Source organism: Lissotriton vulgaris, chromosome 8 (assembly GCF_964263255.1).
Source record: "Lissotriton vulgaris chromosome 8, aLisVul1.2, whole genome shotgun sequence".
NCBI lineage: Eukaryota > Metazoa > Chordata > Amphibia > Caudata > Salamandridae > Lissotriton > Lissotriton vulgaris.
In genome coordinates, this window is record NC_141696.1 from 208,378,554 (window position 1) to 208,399,001 (window position 20,448).

Consider the following 20,448-nt stretch of genomic DNA (forward strand, 5'->3'; position numbering starts at 1 on the left):
GCTCTTAGGGGCCAGGACTCTCTCCCGTAGAGACCGTTAGCTGAGTAAAGTCCAGTTCTAGTTGAGACTAGTCATGTAGGCGCATGAGGAGAAAAGGACTCTTGCAGTTGTTGTGTCCCTGTATCCACACAGCAGGTTAGCCAACTGATCCTTTGAGTCAATTTCTTAGTACTGGGTATAAGAGGGAGCACGTCAAGCTCTTCAGGTCTCAACACATGTCTCACATAGCATATCTGTTCTTCCGTAGGTCCTGAGATGGTTCTGATGAACTTTTGGTGAGATGCAAGTTATGTAAGTTGCACTTCACTGATCAGTCGATAGGGGAGACAACTTTGCACTCTCTAACCAATGAGAAAAAGTTCCCAGGGGCAACCTTTCCCACTTTAACCTCTTCCATGCTGATGACGGAACCGCTCCGTCATCAGCTGCGGTGTCGCTGTGCTGATGACGGAGCGGTTCCGTCACGGCCTGCCCGCCGCTCATGCGAGGCGCGAATTCCGCGCCTGCGCTGAGCGTTCAATTGAGCGGGCGGGGCCATGACGGAACCGCTTCGTCATAAGCACAGCGCAACCGACGCTGGTGATGGAGCGGTTCCGTCACCAGCATGCGCCCGCCGCTCTTCCGCCCGCCCTCCCTTAGCACTGCGGCGGAATAGCCGCCGCAGTGAAGGGGTTAACAGCAAATCTGGTTTGACTTCCTGCAAACTATCCCACAATGCACTATTCTGAGCTAAATCCAGCTGGTAGAACCTTTCTGTCGCCGTGGGAGTTTGTGTGTCAGTGAGCGGGTATTTAGGGAAATAAGCAGTCCCCACCTTCTCAGCTATACCAAACTGGCCCTTGGATCAGCTTCCCTCCCACAGGGCTGCTGCCAAATTGACTAGAGAGGCTCTGTGGAACACAATGCTTCTTGTCTGGGTGCAGTTTTAATACTCCATTATGGGGAAGTACATGCAGGTCTATATCCCAGCATGCTAATGCTAATTAGACCACCGAAGGCTTTTGTTGTCACTGTAGGTACATACCAACAACATGAAATTCTTGCATGTACCACATTTAAATACTAGGCTCCCTACCATGTGGGCTACACGGCCTAAATGGGGGTTGCTTACTTAATATTTAGTGTTCAATTTAATGTTAATAATTAAATATTTAAAAGCGGGACATTTTGTCAGTTTTGGTGGCAGCTTTAAAATCTGCAGTAGTCCAGCTACACAAGCTGGCTTGAAGCCATGTTTTGTCTGTCCAGTAATGGCACGATGAATGATGTAGTCCACAGGAGACATGTAACTTTCCATTCCACTGGTGTATTTTCCTGCAGCCTGTACTCTGGCCTTACTGTCAAGTTAAATACATCATTTCTTGGGTGTCAATGCGGGTACAAAGGGCCACAAACAGCAGTGCCGCATGCACAGTTGCAAGAGATGGAAATGGCCACAAAAAAGGTACTTTCTAACATACGTCTTCTTTCTCTTTTCAATGGAAGAGTGATCTTACTGTCCCCACTAAGAGACCCTTAGACCGGGTTCACTTCTAGTATTTTGTCTTTGCTTTAACTTTCTTCTTTTAGATGCTTCTAATATTCCCCACTTTTACCCTATTGCTACACTCAGCCACTCGTCATATGATGCTTGGGTGCACCTGCTTCCTACGATATAGGAATGATTGGTAATGTTACTTACAAACAATCATAGACATGGCCACTGGCTCAGTAATTTGTTTCAAACGTCCTCCCTAATGTCACATATTATGACTTACCCAACATTACTGCCATACTTGTTTAGTGATGTTATAAAATCTTTCAGTTCTGTATAACAAGAAAATTACCACAGACATAGTAATCTCATCAATTTCTTCTTAAAAGGCCAGGGACCGTCATCACAAATGATTCGAAGGCTTCTTCCAAAATATATGTCATCAAATCTGTGAGTATATCATCTGTCTGTTTCATCTGACTCTAAGCAAGGAAAACATGTGCTAAAAACAGAAAAAGAATGTGATTCAATTAGTGTTTGCCTAAAAAAGCAAATACATTGTTAATACAAAATCAAGTATTCACTATTCAAATACTGCTTTGTTTAAAGAGCAGTGACATAGAGGAAAACTTATTTGTCTAAATTGTTGCAGCACCAACATGGATTTTTGCAATGTATGTGTTTCAGGTTGTTTATGAACATAATGTGATCAGATGTTGTTGTCTGATGAGTAAGTGCTAGATTACAAACTCAGAAATACTAAAGAATAGTAAAGGTTTACAATTTCAGATTAGGCTCATATAACAGACTTTAATATAAGATTGTAGAAGATGTTTTAATCTATCTATGTATGTTCAGGGGCACTGCAGCCCATGACTATCATTTTGATTCTTATCCATAGTCATTGGAAGCTGGTATAAATGGACCTCACATACCATGTAGTTCTATGTAAATCATGTCCTGCTCTACTTGCTACAACAAAACATAATCTTTATTGTACGTCCTGCTACACATAGCTAGATTGAGGTGCATGAAATAGCTGAAACGAAGTCCTGTGGACATCAAGGAGCAGATGAAATTCATTATTGATACTCTTCACAACTCCTGTGCTTAATTTGAGCCGGTAGTTTCCAGTGCTCAGAACCGGCACTGGCACCTAATTGCCGGTATCTGCACTTATAGTATCTGCCACATGGTGGCGCTATTTCTGCAATTTAAAGATGAACAGAAAGACCGTTTGTTAATTCACTATACATTCAAAACAACTAATACCTGCCTCCAAAGCCATTCTTAAAGCCTTGGCGACCCGAACAGTCTGAATTGTCACACTTGTAGCAGTGTGATGGTTAGTAGTTGTGTAAATTCTGTGGCATTGCGTGGTGCAAACTGCAGGGGCCTCCTGACGCGGGCCTCAGCACTTTTTTTTTTAATTAAGCACTGCAACTCAAACACAGTTTATTTATATTGTTGAAATTCGTGACCTAGGGTGCAGTCACAGAAGTGCTGCTCTACAACAGACTCGAGAAATACACGTTCTTACCAATAATTGATAAAGATAATATATATATTTTTTTGTTGAAATGGTTTCTTGGAGGACTTTCTGTGTGTTTGTACGAGTGAGTTCATGGACAGACGGTTGTATGAAATGGTGGGAAGAGCGCCTAAAGTGATGAATGCGTATGTGCATGAATGGGAGAATAAGTAAGCTGATGAGTGATAAGGTGAATAGTTGGATGGGACTTGTTATAATTGTTTTAGAGGTTCAAGAGGTAACATAGTGCTCATATTTACTTGTGTATGTCGGTACATGTGAGATTATGCTCCGTCCTAGAATTGCCACCATTATTCCAGGGGCAGCATTTTTCAGAAGTCACTAACACCGTGCAAATAACGCCAGTCGAAAAACAATTACATACAAATATAAAAAAAAATGATGCAAGGAATAGTTGACTTAATCAAAGGCCAGTGCTAGCATTATAAAGAGCCAGGCCCATTACATCAAGGGAGCCTGCAATATGCCAGTAACTACCACCAATATGACATGGCCAGCATTAGATAAACGTGGGTACCCCATGCAATGGATACCCATAAAATTCCAAGAATTAACATTTTATTTCTTTTCCAGAGACAGCATTACACAAGGGGTGAACATCTTCATTCCAATAATGCCCATAATATGCTATAAATGAATACAAGTATTGTACCAGTTGGAGCACCTCGTAAAATCAATGCCCACATTATGCTAAAAATAATCATTATGATGCTAGTCCTAATATTATTTCAGAAATTGGTGCCATCATGCTTTCGGTATCGCTTGTATGCCAGGAATTACCACCTTTATGCCATGGTCTGCATTGAGCTAGGGTGGCCACCATCATACATTGGCTACAATCATTGTGCCAGGAAATAACACCACTATACCAAGAATTGTAATAATAATCTCAGTGTGCCATCAAGCGATGGTAGTTCACAGTATGGAGATAATGGCCATTAATATGTCAGGTCTACAACTCTGTTGGATGGGAACCACATTACCATGCACGCCCAATTAACTATCACCATTATGCCAGTTGTGGGTGCCATAACATCATTGGTAGTCCGATTATGCAAGAGAGGTCACCAGGTGGCATGCAAATTCTGATGTAAATGTCAGACCATTGCCAGCTGGGTTACTGCAAGGCTGAGCAATGCAGACAGCAAGCACTTGGTTCTTCGAACTCTCTCCTATTCACAAATGTCACTCACACACTCACAAGCACACACACATGCAAGCCCACGGAGTAATGTGGAACTGTGATCCTTACAACCTCCCCTACCACTAGTCATTAGGAGTTCTATGGCAGCTGTCATTTTCATGTGCTAGCTGCTCATCACCAGTCCTCAGTTAGTGACAGTGATAGAAGGTGAAGTAGTGGCTGATGAGACAGGTACCTGTCACTTGGCACCTGTAGAGAGAGAACCACGCTGAAGCAGTGTGAGGACTGCATCAGAGTTCAGTAAGACCAAGGTAACTTGAGCAAATTATCTACTCGCTTGATACAATCCTGTTAACTCAGTTCTTCTAAGGTTCTTTATTAAATTGTTAGTGGTGCAGAAAAAACCTGGGTTGCACCTCTTTTTTTTTATAGGGTTTATATAGCGCTAGCTAAACCCAAAGATATCAGAGCCCTTTACCTAAAAATGCGAGATCGTCTGATTGAATTACATAAATATATACAGACAAAGAAAATTGTTAGGCAGTCAATGTAGTTACAATATGCGGACATCAGAACAGCATAAGTTAATGGAGTAAATTACATAGTAGACAGTTGAAACAATCAATCGACCACCACCACCTGTTTGGGGAACATTGCTCAGTTTGTGTGTCTGTTGAAGTATTTGTTGAGCAGTAAGTATTTATGGTCCTGATTGAAGCAGGTAAAGGAAGGGTTGCAGTGGGGGGTCTCTGGGGAGTGAGTTCCAGATCCTAGGAGCATTATCAGAGAATCAACATGTCTGGGGAGATTTCTTTTTGGGATGTAATTTTCAGTTTGGGAGGTATGAGAAGAAGTGCTTTCGAAAGTTTGGAATCTAGATAATTGGGGTATGCTCATGAAGGGCTTTTTGGGTGAGGCAAACAGACTTTTGGTTAATCTTCCTTCAATGGAAGCCAATTGAGGTACTTGAGGGCCGGTGATATCTGTTCAAACCATTTAAAACCTGTTAGGAGCCGGGCAGTCGTGTTGAGAACTGGGCTTATGGGGCAAGGTGATTTTTCTGAGTTTCACAAATATTTGTAACATTTTTTTGCATGCACTACTGTGCAGCTTACCAGGAGAAAACGCTATCAGCTAACAGAAAGGGAGACAAGATAATAATGCCAACAATTGTGTTGGCTTGCTGTTTTTTTATCATGACTGTCTGCTAGCTGATATTGCTTCAGACAGAGAGTCACGATAAGAATGGCCATAATTAATATCATTTCTCTCTGTCTTTCAGATGATATCGTTTTCCCAGTTCACAATAAAAAAGAAACTTTCATAAATGATACAGATAAGCTACTTGCAAATCTTACATCACTTGCACCCACACAAAGCCCTTGACAGGCAAGATACCAGAAAGCTTCAGCCGTGTGCGAAAACCACAGTTTACCATGTCAGGCTCACTCAGGCTTGAGACCCATGAACAGGAAAGTAGCCAGTATTAACAAAAGCAGTAAGGTCCATTTATTGTTGTGATATGACGTTCACAACACAAAAAAGTCCCTAAACGTTTGGCGTCCTGTATCAAGAGAGACTATATTTGTTTGATTAAAGGGGAGCGGGGCTGTGCAGGAAAGACTAGAGAAGAGCAAATCACAACAAAGAGCAATAAGGCGATTTTCTTCAACTTGCTGATACTGTGCCTATATTCATTCGTAAATTCTAAAATATATATATATATAGACGTCTTATCTTATGGAAAGTTGCCTAATATTGATTTTAAGATAATGCTCTAAATTATGTTTCTTTCAGGGAGCTGTACGTGTTCTTAAAGCAATGACACCATCGAAGCCGAAACTGACATTTAAATCCTTAAAGTTATGTAAGTTTTATTTAATTAGGCATGCTTTTTGGGCTTTACATGAGAACTGAAAATAGTAACATTCTTCATACAACCAGTGGTAAAGTGAAGGAAATAAAATGGAGACCATGTAAATTTTCCTAGTAATTATGACGGAAAGTCTTAATTTTAATAAAGACACGGAGGTGAGTATTATGCCTTCTTTTCTTGCTTTATTTCCAATAGCAGCAAGATAAGCAAGAAACCACAACACCCAGAAGGCACAGCAGAAAAACTACTGGCCAATGGGATTAGAAAACACAAACAATAACCAATCACGATATAGATAGTATAGTAGTCCTCTTTTCTTGTGCGAGAAAGTCAATTAGAATGCATAAACAAAGGAAAAATAGCGAACAAAATGCAAAAGGTCATAATCCAAGCAAACAAATCCTAAAGGAAACCCAGAACTGCAGGATGCTGATGGAGAAAAGTCCAACAGGAAGCTGATGTGGGTCCTGATGTAGAGAGGCGATCCGTAGAAGAAGATTCAGGCTTAAGAGGAGGCTGGTGGTAAAGCCGGAGTTCCTAAGGGTAGGAAACAGACATAATTAGTAATGCAGAGGTGGGATAATATTTGCCTCCGTGTCTTTAATAAAATTAAGACTTTCCGTCATAATTACTAGGAAAATCTACATTTTATGTCAAGAACGGAGGCTCCTATTATGCTTGTTCTAAGCATATTAACCACTAGAGAAGAAGCAGTAACAACAGGTTTGCAATAGAACGTTTTGAAAACTGAATCAGTTGACCAATCTGCTGATTTCAGGATATCCTCCAAACAAGAGCCTGCCCAAAAGGCTTTAGAGGCCATAGCACCCCTCGCGGAGTGAGCACCAAAAGCGGTAACATCAATGCCCGCAAGGGACATAATCCAACGCACCCAACGGGCGAGCGTGGCAGAGGAAACAGGATGATGGGGTTTGCGAAAAGAAATGAGCAATTGCGAATGAGAGGAGGTCCTGAGATCAGCAGTTTTTTGTTCATAACATTTGAGACATTGACCAACGCAGAGCTGCGGTTGGGAAGGGAAATAGGGATAAAACACAGATTGTAAATTGGTTTTGGTACGCTTGTGAACCTGAAACAAAACACCAGGTGAAAATTGTCTGGATGACAAATCTAAAGCCTTTACATCAGATCAATTTGATTGATATTAAACACAAAAGCATGGTAAGTTTGGCTGAAAGCATTTTGAGAGATAGAGCATCATTGTCAGGCCATGAAATAAACAATTTGAAAAACAAATTAACATCCCATGAAACTGAATACTTAGCCAATGGAGGTTTCGAGAATCTGGCTCCTCGGAGAAGACGACACACCAAAGGATGAGTACCTACCGGCTTATTGTCAATGGGACAGTGGTTTAGCGAAATAGCAGACCTGTAAAGGTTAACAGTGCGGTAAGATTTGCCCGCGCTTGCCTCTGAGGCCAAGAAGTTAACCACAAAGCTTAGAGGGGCTGAAGAGGGATCGACAGACAGTTCCAGACACCAGCTTGACCATAAAGACCAGGCCGACTTGTAGGCTCAGGAAGTACCTGGGGCCCAAGCTTGACTGATAAAGATTGAAGCTTCCTGTGAAACGACGATGTCAGAAGAGGAAGACCGGAAATTTTCCAAGCGGTAAGAACCAGGGAGTGATCCAGAATCAAGGCGTGGGGCAGACCCTGAGGGTCTAGTAGAAGGTCTTCGCTGAAAGGAAGAAGTATTGGAAAATCCACTGCCAACTCTAGGAGCGAAGGAAACCAGATTTGAGCTTGCCAGAAAGGAGCTAGAAGAACCAAGGAGGTCGACTGACGTCGGACTTGAGCAATACCCTGTTGATCATCAGGAATGGAGGGAAAGCATAGTTGAGGTGGAGAGACCAGTCCTGGAGGAAGGCATCCGTCGCCAGAGCAAGAGGATCCGGCCGCCAGCTGAAGAAAGCGGGAAGTTGAGAATTTAGACGGGAAGCAAAAAGATCAATAGAGAAAGGGCCCCATTTTCTGGAGAGAGAAAGAAAGACGGAGGGAAGAAGCTTCCAATCGCTTGAATCTCGCAGATAACGAGAATGCCAATCCGCTATGGCGTTGAGATTGCCTGGCAGGTACTCCGCCCGAAGGGACAACTTGTGTTGAAGACAGAATTCCCAAAGGCTTTTCGCAAGTTCTGCGAGAGGTTTGGGTTTTGTGCCACCGAGATGGTTTATGTAGCGAACCGCAGAAACATTGTCCATCCGAAGAAGAATGGAACAACTTGCCTTGTTTTTCGCCAGACTGCGGATTGCAAAGGAGCCTGCCAGCATCTCTAAACAATTGATGTGCAATGTTGACTCCTCTGGAGACCATGTACCTCCAGTCGAGATTGAACCACATCGGGCGCCTCAACACGACAGACTGGCATCTGATTCTAATACAAGATATGGGGCCATCGCGAAGATCGTTCTTCCGTTCCACGCATCTAAATGGTCGATCCACCATTGAAGTTCGAGGCGTGACTCTATGTCTAGCTGAATAAGATCTGAATACGCCAGTCCTTTGCGCAGGTGTCTTATCTTCAAACGTTGGAGGGCCCGATAATGTAAAGGGCCTGGAAAGATGGCCTGAATGGACGCCGAAAGAAGGCCCACTATCCTTGCAAGAGAACGAAGGGACACCTGAGAGAGCTGGAGCACGTGACGTATCTCCGCACGGATGGCTGAAACCTTGGATTGCGGAAGATACAGAGAAGCGGTGGAAGAATCCACCCGAAAACCCAGAAACTCTATACTTTGAGATGGAACGAGCATGGATTTTTCTGAGTTGATCAGAAAGCCTAGCTCGAGGAGAAGAGATTGAGTCACACTGAGGTTGGCGAGAAGAGACTGTTTGTCGGCATGCATGAGTAAGATATTGTCTAAATAAATAATTAGACGAATGCTCAGAGACCGTAGATATGAAACGACAGGTCTCATCACCTTGGTGAAGCACCAAGGAGCAGAAGAAAGACCGAAAGGAAGAGAACAAAACCGGTAGGTGACACCGAGCCACTGAAATTGTAGGTATTTCGTGTGAGATTCGTGAACGGGGATCGAGAGATAGGCATCCTGAAGGTCCAATCTGACCATCCAGTCGGACGGGCGCAAAGTGTCCCTGAGATGGATGATGGTCTCCATCTTGAAGTGGCGATAAACAACAAACTGGTTAACCACTTGAGATTGATTACAGGACGAACCTTTTTGTTCTTTTTCCGAACCAAAAAGAGAGAGCTTAGAAACTCGGAGGGATCGAATGGAGCTATGAGGATAGCGTGTTTGAGAAGAAGATTTTGAACTTCCTTTGAAACGAGCTGGGCTACGTCTGCGGACAAAACCAGAGGCGGAGGAAAAGTATCCTGGAAAGGAGGAGCGTAAAACTCTATGAGATAGCCTTGGACAAAATTGAGGACCCAAGGGTCTGCTGTGAGAGTGCGCCACCTGTGAAAAAAACGAGACAGGCGTCTTCCGATTGGAGGAGAAAAGCTTACCTTGGGAATTGGCTTGGCTGGTGTTGCCACGGAAACCTTTTTGTCCACGACCGCGGAAGCCGCGGCCTCGTTGGGGGTAGAATTGTGGCTTGTAGTCTTGGTAGCCGGAATTGGCTGCACCTCTGGAACCTTGGTTTTGATAACCGCGGCCGGAAGAGCGGTTCCTACCTCTGCCGGCCCTGCCAAAAACCAGAGGGGCGAAGACTTTCTTAATGGAGAATTGGGCTTTGTCCAATGAAGTAAAAGTAGATACATAGCAGCTGAGGTCCTTGATAAGGGAATCACCAAAAAGGAGACCATCCGCCTTAACGCCAGGATCCTGCGAAGCCAGATTCGCCAATTTCGGATCTAGTTTAATCAAGAAGCCCTTGCGGCGTTCATGGATAATTGCGGTGTTGGCATTGCCCAAAAGACAAAAGGATCTTTGAATCCAAAGAGAAATATCCTCAGGATTGAGGTCAGACCCTTCCAGGCGGGCAGTTTCCGCCATATCCAGCACCCGGGCCAAAGGACCGACAACATCTAGTAATTTGTCCTGACAGGTGGACCAAGCTCTGTCCACGCCCTTGCGAGGATCCTTGCCAAATTTCGAAAAGAAAGTAAGGAGGAGTTGATCAATGGAAGGAGTGACAGTGATATGAGAGGGTAGAGAAGGTTTGGATAATTCAGACTTGAGTTTAGCTCTGACAGACTTGTCCAGGGGAAGACGTAACTTGGAGGAGATATAATCACCCACATGGGGAATGGGAAACCATTCTGTGGAATTAGGGTGTCGAATAGTAGTAGGATCAAACATAGGGTTACCCTCCGAATCAAGCACAGGTTGGGACGCAAAAGTGTCAAGTCTAGGCTTCTTGGGAGAAGGGGGATCAGTAATTTGAAAAAGGTCTGCCAGGTCATCTGTGTCACCCATATCATCATCGTCATCCGTATTGGGGATGGAGTCTATGACCAGATTCTTAGGAACCTCCACATTTTTACTCTTGGTTTTACTTTTTCCCACAGTCTTAAACCCCTCCGTGGTAGGAGACCTGGGAGGGACCACCCCCTCAGTCTGATGCGAGGGCAACTCGCGGCTCAGTAGTGACACATTTTGGGAAATAGTAGTGGAAGGAACCAGTTTACGTTTTCTGCTTTCCCCCGCAGAATGGGCCAAAGCTTTGGTCATAAGACTCAGGAGAGAATTTTCCATGTGCTTAGAAACACCAGTCATAGAAGCTTCTACAGCTGACTCCACAGAGGCATTAATAAAATGGCTAAGGTCATGTTCGAAAGTCTCACTTTCTTCATTATCCAGCTCAGGGGAGCTTGAAACCTCCCTAATGAGACAACAGGCAGTGAGGAGAGGGTTAAACTGAAAGCCTGGGGGGACGTGGGCGTGAGGACAAACCCTCCTACGGGGGTGGGACCGTGAAGGAAAGGAAAGCCACAAGCACGAAAACTGCACTGAAGCGCTCCGGTTAGAAGTAGCAGATTGAGGAAGCTCCGGAGAAAACACGGTGAGGAGAACTGCAGGGGGAGAGCGCGCTGCGGGAGAAACTAACCGCTGCAGCGCACGAGGGGGGGAAACAAGAGGGAGCTACAAGGGACCGGAGCAAATTGGAAAAACGAGCGCGAACAGCGCTTGAAGGCACAGAATGTAAACGAGCGCGAGCAGCGCGCGAAGGTACGGGCAATAAGCGAGCGCAAGCAGTGTTGTGTTGTGGTTTCTTGCTTATCTTGCTGCTATTGTAAATAAAGCAAGAAAAGAAGGCATAATAGGCGCCTCCGTTCTTGACATAAAATTATCTTAAAAAGTTTAAAAGGCGGCTCCCTCCTGCCCACCTAAGCACTGTTGTCCATGCAGAAGATAAATCTTGTTTTAACTTCGAAAAAACCTCAGTGGAAGGTGGTCCTCAAAACTTGATTGTCCTACTCGAGGATGCAGCCAAAGTCCTGATTTAGGGTTTGGCAAATGGTACTCCATCCGTCAGAGTTGCAGATGTAATGACTCCTAACAAGCCTGAAAAAACACCAGCAGACAGCCATCCATCTCAACTTGAACCCTCAACCAGTTCCAAGCAGAAGCATTAGCCCAAATCAGCAAGGCTGACAGCTGGGATATTAACTTTAACTTTCTTGCTGGAGGGAGGGAGGTGTGTCAAAAGTCCGTGAAAAACACTTCCCAAATGTACTGAAGGTCCCGTGAAGATAGAAGATGTGATTTTGCCAGGTGTATGAGGAACCCCTGAGGATGAAGATTCTTGCAAACACACTAAGCATCCACACACTAGCGGGCAAAAGAAGATACACAGAAAAACAAATCATCCAGATTTGGAAATGAAAACCCCTGAATGCCCTTTAAATAAAGCAGATCCATCAACATGTTTCAAGAGTTTCATGAATTATCTGAGAACAGATGCCAGGCCTAATAAAAGTACCTGGAATTGGATGTGTTTATAGAATCGAGGGAGGATGGATGAAAGGAAATATGCTGATAAGCATCATAAATTCTAGAGATGGCAGAATATGTCCTGGCAAAATCAAGGGTAGAATGGGCTGAAGAATATCATTTCTGAATGACAGATGAGACAGGAAGGAATTGATCAACTTCACGAGTATGCTGTGTCTTACCTATCCTTGTCCTTAACATGTCCTTAAAGAGAAATACCAGCTAAAGTTATTTTCACTGTAGAATAGCTGGCTGCTTCAACAGGGAAACACTGTACTACATTGTTACATTTAATAAAGGCTTTTTTTGCTACTAAAAGATTATTAGGGGCTCATTTTTATAGTTATTCAAAAGTCAATCGAATAGTAAAATCCAATTGTGTCTGTTAAGCAAAAGGTGCTTTTAAAAAGTTACCATTTTCCTACTTAAAACCTCTAAAGCCTTTCCAGATATCACCTGACAGTTGACGGCTCCCCTGTAGTGAGATGTGTGTAGATCCCAGACAGTATAGAAGAGGCTCTGAGATGTCCCCGGGGCTGTGCCCAGTGACTTGATTATCATCAAAGGGGCATTCCTTGTCACAGGCACATGTAGCTAACACCGGGACCTGTCCATTTCTTAGACGTGACATCCTCAGTGTGGTATTCCCTAAACTTTTTGCTTTTACTCCCTAACTTTGCTGAACTCGTTTTGTTGGCATTAACACTCTGTGCTCTTTAACCATGCTCACCAGTGCTAATGTGCTTGTGTTGTCTCCTTAATACAGGGTTTAATTGGCACATTTTGTTTACTTGTAAGCCCCTAGTAAATGGTACTTCCTGTACTCAGGACCTGTAAATGAAATGCTTCTAGTAGACAGCAGCACTCCGGGTGCCATCCACTGAAGTAGTGCTGCAAAACATCTTAGACCTGCCACTGCAGCCTGTAGTGCCTCTTTAAACTGCCATGTCCACATGGCAAAGTACACATTTACCCAGGCCTAAACCTTCCTTTTTTGAAGTCACCCCTAAGGTAGTCCTTAAAAGCTAACGGGCAGGGTAAAGGTTATTTAAAAGTGGGGCATGTGTGTTTAAGTTTTACATGTCCTTGCAGTGAAAAACTTCTAAAGTTGATTACACTGCCAAAAGGTCTAACTCTCCCATATCCTAAAACTGGGTTATCTTATTAATAAGTGCTAATTTCAGATTGGGAGAAGATAGAGATACTATCTTCAAACTCAACTAAATTGTAATTTAAAATCATTTTTAATAGTAAAGCCAGATTTTAAGTTACAATTCTGAAAATGCCACATTTGAAAAGTTGCTAAAGCTTAAGGAGTTAGGTCCCGGGACGTGGGGGGGGCTGGACCCTCTCAAAACAATAAATATACAACTTGCTCCCCTCACTCTTCTTTGTTGCTTGATAATACAAGTACATGAATCAGGACTACTTCTGATTATGTAGGGTCATTTAGTTTCACCCTTTACTTTTTAATTTCAAATACAAAAAGATTTTTTCATTGCATATTTGAGAAACACACGAAACATGTAACACTTAATAACAAATATGAAAACCATGAATGACAACACAATAATTTCAAAAACATCAAATTCAACAAAAATGAAACAACACATTGCACATTATTTTAGTATTGCAGCATTTGTTCAAATACTCAAATTGGAAACAGAAATGCCGATCTCAAAAAATACTCCTTTTCATAGGATCATTGAAGGACAAAGAGTCTGAAAGAGGGCTAAATAGATACAAATCAATGAGTCCAAATCGCAGTAAATCCTGTTTGTTTTGTAGCCTTCTTTGACGCGTTTCGAACCCGTTAATTGAATGAACGGGGTCTCATCAGGGCCTTGTCACTTCTATATCTGTAGCTTTGCGTGTAGCCGGATTCAAAAGATTCAACAGCCTTCTAGCTCTGTAACTGTCTCTGGGAACTCTGTTTGTAGCACCGCTGCTCCTAAAGTGTGTCTTCGTCTCCACCTTATTTTCTGTCATCTGTTTTTGTATTACTTCTGGGAATTCGATATATGGCTTGTGCTCCCTTAAAGGGAAGCGTCCCTCGGCAGGCGTGAGTCTGCTCTCTTAGCGTTGCGGTTCCGTTTTTCTTCAATCTTTAGTCATAAAAACGAGGAGCTCGGTGTTGAAGCATCTAACAGCCTTCAGCGCTCGATCGTTCTGCACTTCCGCGTTCCAGCCGGCGTTCAGTGGCGTTCCTCGTTTTTATGACTAAAGATTGAAGAAAAACAGAACCGCAACGCTAAGAGAGCAGACTCACGCCTGCCGAGGGACGCTTCCCTTTAAGGGAGCACAAGCCATATATCGAATTCCCAGAAGTAATACAAAAACAGATGACAGAAAATAAGGTGGAGACGAAGACACACTTTAGGAGCAGCGGTGCTACAAACAGAGTTCCCAGAGACAGTTACAGAGCTAGAAGGCTGTTGAATCTTTTGAATCTGGCTACACGCAAAGCTACAGATATAGACGTGACAAGGCCCTGATGAGACCCTGTTCATTCAATTAACGGGTTCGAAATGCGTCAAAGAAGGCTACAAAACAAACAGGATTTACTGCGATTTGGACTCATTGATTTGTATCCATTTAGCCCTCTTTCAGACTCTTTGTCCTTCAATGATCCTATGAAAAGGAGTATTTTTTGATATCGGCATTTCTGTTTCCAATTTGAGTATTTGAACAAATGCTGCAATACTAAAATAATGTGCAATGTGTTGTTTCATTTTTGTTGAATTTGATGTTTTTGAAATTATTGTGTTGTCATTCATGGTTTTCATATTTGTTATTAAGTGTTACATGTTTCGTGTGTTTCTCAAACATGCAATGAAAAAATCTTTTTGTATTTGAAATTGAAAAGTAAAGGGTGAAACTAAATAAACCTACATAATCAGAAGTAGTCCTGATTCATGTACTTGTATTATCAAGCAACAAAGAAGTGTGAGGGGAGCAAGTTGTATATTTATTACATTTGAAAAGTTAGCATTTGTTTGTTATTCAAGCCTACTGTACGTGCCTATCTGTCAGTGTCTGGAGCCACCTGACTGTGAATGGCTCTCCTGTTGGAGTTTGTGTATTGCTTTCAGACAATGAGACAAAGGAAACCTAGGTGTGAGGGGAGAGGGCCTTCCAGACAGGATGGCATGGGTGGAGCTGCCTCCTGCTTGGATTTCATTTCAGAGGAATCTGCCTGTAGCACACACACAAAGGAACCTAACACCAGGCCTGCCCTGCCATTTGTCACCCTATGCAGTTTGGAACCAGGGCCACAGGAATGGGAACATCTGAGCAGAGCCAGTTTCAAGAGTAGGTCAGGGAATTCTCCCACAAAAAGGATGCACCAGGTATAAAAATCGAACCTTCAGAACTCTACAGAACACTACTCCGCCTCTGGAAGATTCACAAGAAGGATCGCCCGACTGCTTGAAGGACTGCTTTGCTGTCTGCAGAAGGAAGATTGGACGTGCTTGCCTTGATCCCAGGCTATCCAAACTGACTCCAATGGTCAGTTGACTGACCTCATATGTGAGCTACAGGGGCACATCAAACTTCCAGAGGCCTCCCTGTAAGTGCCTAGCTGACCAACACTAACTGGACCTGGCTAGCCTCTGTTGGAGTGAGTTCTGACCATCAAGAGGTGCCCCCCTGGTACCTAACCCTTGTTTGGCATCAATGAGAGCTCCTCCTGAAGAAAAAGGCGAATAACTTGAAGTTTGGGCTCTTTATGACTATGAGCGGTCCTGTTTGCACCAAAAGTCTACCGCCTGCGACAACCACCATTGTGAAGCTCCAGTGGCACCAGCTCTTCATGCCAACAATCACCATCCGCTACGACTGCCAAAATGAGACCTGCTTTTCATGCCATAAGCGACTGCCTATGAGGATCAACCAACTCAAAGCTCTAGGATGATTGTCGCTCCACACTGCAGCAACAATAGTCTGTGATGCTCATCCTAATCTTGGCACCAAAAGCCTCTTCCTTGCAACCTCTTCCAATGCAAATGGAACTCTTTGTGTCGGACTTGAGAAGGTAACTCCTCAGCATTATGAATCTAGTCCATGTATCCTACCACACTCCATCACTTTTGACCTTAACTTGTGACTTAGACCCTGTCTGGTGCAACCAGATAATCTTGAGATGCGCTTTTTGCTTCTTGGCGCTATATTCATTAACCGTTTGTTAATAGGTATTTTCAGCTCTACCGGTTGGATTTTTTTTGTTTTGGTGTCATTTTATTTATTGAAATTTACTCTATCTTTCTAAATAGGTTTCACTTTTTTTGTGTTGTATTTTCACTATACTTTTGTTTGGCTGTTGTATAAATGCTTTTCACATTGCCTCTAAGTTAAGCCTGACTGCTTTTGAGCCAAGCTCCCACAGGGTTAAATTCAGGTTAATTTTGTGTCTTGTGTGGTTCACCCTGACAAGGATTGTAGTTGTTGCCTGAGTTTGTCTTCCACCCTTCTCAACCAATCCGCTGATTTCTTACATCTCTCAATTATCCTTCTAGATTGGGTGCTTCAAATCTCAGAGGGAGGGGAGCTGTAGCTGAACTGGCTTAGAGTGGCCACAGAGGTGAGGCTGCTGCCCATTTCCATGGCCTCACCTTTGGGTGGGCGCAGTAGCTCTTAGCAGGGAAAAAGGGTCTCTGGCATAATGGAGTGTCCCAGAACAGAAAGCTGTGCTGGAAGGTTTGTACAGGGGTGGCATACTAAAATTGGCCTTGCGTGCCTGCATCTAGATCTTTCCACTGACACTTATAAATCCCTGCACAAGAAAGAGACAGTAAGCAAGACCACACCTAGAATGCGTCATCAGCAGAAACATGGATAACTGGACGAAGAAGACACCTGATGTCCTGTTAATAATTATCTCTGCAGTTTATGTCCAGGACTAGATGGGTCTCCCCAGAACCAGTGGTGCTTTCCCCCTTATGCCACTAGACTTCAAACTGGGAAAGATCAAAACTCCATTTCCACTCCAAGCGCCCTGCAAAACAGCAAGGAGGCTCTGGGGCTTAGAAGTGTGGGAAGGAGGGTGCTTGAGCTCATCACCAGAAGTAAAATGAACCAAAAATCCTCCAAATCAGCTCATGGGGGCCCAAGGTATGGAGCTGGAAAAATGTGCCCTTGTCCCCTTTTAAAACTCAAGAAATTAAGCATGTGGAGCCCCTCCGCTATTTTGGAAATTGACCATGGGTTTGACTCAGTGCACATCTTCATGTAAGGGGCATGTGTGGAACCCTCCTTCCAGATTCACTTTTGGCCCCGGGGTCCCCATGCCCTGGAGTCCCGTATAATTAATGGAGTCCCAGGACCAAGGAAGTCCTAGAGGTGACCTGTTTCAATATAAGAGTACTAAGGGACCCCAATCTCCCAGGATAGAGAAACCAACAGTGTGGGGGCCAGGAGGCACCCCATTATTTCTCCCCAGACCTGACTGTTCACAGGTCATGGGAAAAAGAACTTCACTCTCACCCTAGCCTCAGGAGGACAGTGTGAGACGGGGAGCAGGGGTGGAGAGCAGATATGACTGTGTCAGCTCCTACTCAGCACAGCCTTTTACTAAAAAGCAAATGAATCCTGACTTTCCACCTCAGGTAAAGCTGACAATCAAGTATGCACGACTCCGCCAAGGAAAGCCACATAATGCCCCACAAGTGGGTTTTATTGCATCACAATACATTAGCTATAAAGAAAAAGAAAAGGAATTATGTGAAAGATTGCATGAAAGAGAACCCCCAGAAATAGTGACTAATGATGTAAAGAAACATATCTGTTCATTAACTAGTTTGGAATTTCTCACATCCAGGAAACAAAATCGACCAATACCCTATTTTTGTATATAAATGTGTAACTTCCAACAGAAATATCAGAAAAACAATTCATAAACATGGGAGAATGTTAAATCTAATGCTAGATTTCAATTATTATTTCTTATCAGTTAGGAAGTTAGGATTCACAGGTAAGCTTTCCTATTTTCCTTTTATAATTTGTCTTCAAATGCTCTCTTTCTTTATATTTGTCTTTTTAATTTTCTTTTACCATTAGACTGACTCAGAATGTTGATTTTGTTTTGCTTTTTTAGCACACTGAGAACAATGTATATGGTTTCAAATCCCCCCAATGAAACACAGCGCAGAGTCCAAAATTAATTGGGAAGATGTTGAATGTGTTATATGGGCGATGAATTCAGCATTTGTGACAGCTGTTATTGTGCTATGGTCCCTGTTATGCTAGTAGGTGTGGTTACTGCTGTGGTCCCTGCTTTTCTGAAAGTTGCTGTCGCTGCACTTGTCACTTGTGTAGACTTTAGTGTTATTATTGTTGGATCATTCTAGATATACCTGCTATGGTGGCTATGCTATGGTGGCACTTTGGTACTGTGGCCCCATCTATAGTAAAAACTATAATCCCTTCTGTGGTTGTTGCTGTGCCTGTAACTATTGTTGCAGCTGTTGGTATTACAGTGGTTACAGCTGTTTGTTCTACTGTGGTCCCTTCTGTGGAAAAGACTATTGTTGCTGCTATGCTGCAGCGATGGTTAAGGCTGTATCCCTCCAGATACAACTGTTGTTACTGCTTTGCTCTTTGCTGTGATGACAGCTGAGATTACAGATTAATGTTGCTGTTGTTACTGTGTTTGCTAATGTGGACCCTGATGTGTAGCAGCTTATGCTGCTATGATGGTGACTGTTGTGCCAGTAGTTGACCCTGCTGTGGTGGCAACTAATGTTGTTGCAATGGATCCTTCTGTGGCAGCTGTTGTTTCTGGAAGATGTTTCTGTTGTAGTAACAACTGTGACTACTCTTGTGGTACATACCTTGCTGGCAGTTATTACTGCTGTCGTAGCAACTATGGTTGTTTGTGTGATTCTTGGTATTATTATAGTTGTGGTTGCTACTTTGATGTTTGAGTTCCTACCTGCTCCTGTTGTTGTCTCTACCATGGTGGTGGCTGTTTTTGTCACTACTGTAGTTGCAGTTTTGGTTGCTGCTATAGTCACTGCTGTTATGAACACACTTGTTCTTGCTGTTTTGGTTGCTTTAGTCTTTGCAGGGGTTACATCTATGGCTGCTGTAGTTGTCCCTGTTATGGTGTCAATTATGTTTACAACTGTGTTTTCGGCTGTGAGGACAGCTCTGTAGGCAGCTGTCACCACTGTTGTGGTCCTTGCTGTGCTCGCAACAATTGTGGGTGTAAAGGAAACTGGATGTAGCTGTTAACATCCACTGCTGTTGCTGCTCTTGTACTTATTGTGATAGCAGCTATATCCAATGCTCTTGTTTCTGCAGTGGTGGCCACAGTGTTTCACACTGAAATCTCCAATTTAGTTACAGCTATGGTCACTTCTATGGTAGCTGTAAATTGCTGTTGTCCCTGCTGTTAACTGTTATCACTATTATTGACCTTGTTTGAGGGCAGCAGTTTTTACTGCTGTGGTCCCTGGTGTGGTCCTTGCAATTTTTACATTTGTATTCACTGATGTGGTGCCTGCTATTCTTGCAAATGTTGATGCTGTTGTTAATGCAGCCATTGCTTCTGCGGTGGTGGTTGTATTGCTTACAACTTTGCTTTCGTCTGTGCTCACTACTGTGTGGCATTTGAAGGACTGTGTTTCCTGCAGTTATGACAGCTGAAGTGGCCCAAAATGTCATGATAACTGTAGTCACTGATTTGGTACCTGCTGATTCAATTATTGTTGCTGATGTTATCCCTGCTGTGATTACAGCTGTTGCTGTTGCTTTGGTGTCTGGTTTTGTGGCATCTTTTGGTGGTGTTGTCTGTAGTGTGTAGCAGCTGTGGTCTTTTCTGTGGGCAGAGCTGTGGACATGGCTCTTATCTATGAATTGCCCACAAGTGTTACCACTGTATCCCAGTTATGGTTATAGTTGGTGGATACTCTTGTCACTGTTGTATAATGAGCTCCGCTTGCAACTGTTGTTTCAGCTGTTGTTGGTAGATAGAAAATACAGGAGTGGTAACACATGTATTTGCTAAAGCACAACTTAGATGCGGGGAACAGTTTCCCATCACTCCACAATTTAAAAAAAAAGCATTGGAAACTAGAAGTAATGACATAAGAGGGTTAGGCATTTACATTAAGATCTTATGATAAGACTTAATTTACTTTGCATCTCACTGAACAATACATTTTGCACATTAATTGAAAAACAAATTAAAGAATATTTTAAAAGTACACATACTAGATATTTGAAAGAATTCATGTCAGGACATGTGGGAAAAGCTTGCAAGCATTAAAATACAGGTAAACGCATAATTTATTTTATTGTGGCCGTTTCGTTAAAACACTTTATATTGTAATGAAAAACAGAATTATTGAGCATTAATTCCAATTTTAATTCATTTGATTAAAATCTCATAAATTAAACTTTATGACATATATTAAGAGATAAATGCAAATTTGGCAACATATTTATGTAAAAACATTGTAGTGACTTCTTCTAAT

At 43.0% G+C, this 20,448-nt stretch overlaps 2 protein-coding genes across 2 annotated transcripts in view; one reads left to right on the forward strand and one right to left on the reverse strand.

The window, feature by feature from the left end:
• LOC147696883 (cyclic nucleotide-binding domain-containing protein 2-like) overlaps nucleotides 1-20,448 on the forward strand; it is a 636,311-nt gene that overhangs the window by 519,091 nt on the left and 96,772 nt on the right. Inside the window, exons 10-11 of the mRNA XM_086933251.1 lie at nucleotides 1,864-1,924; nucleotides 5,968-6,037. Of these exons, the coding sequence (XP_086789377.1) occupies nucleotides 1,864-1,924; nucleotides 5,968-6,037 (131 nt within the window). The remainder of the gene's footprint in view (nucleotides 1-1,863; nucleotides 1,925-5,967; nucleotides 6,038-20,448) is intronic.
• On the reverse strand, nucleotides 6,552-19,812 carry LOC147696884 (uncharacterized). The gene is made up of 3 exons (XM_086933576.1): nucleotides 19,709-19,812; nucleotides 9,541-10,859; nucleotides 6,552-6,583 (listed from the first exon to the last, which is right to left on the reverse strand). The coding sequence occupies exons 1-3, from the start codon at nucleotides 19,810-19,812 to the stop codon at nucleotides 6,552-6,554; spliced, it is 1,455 nt and encodes a 484-aa protein (XP_086789702.1).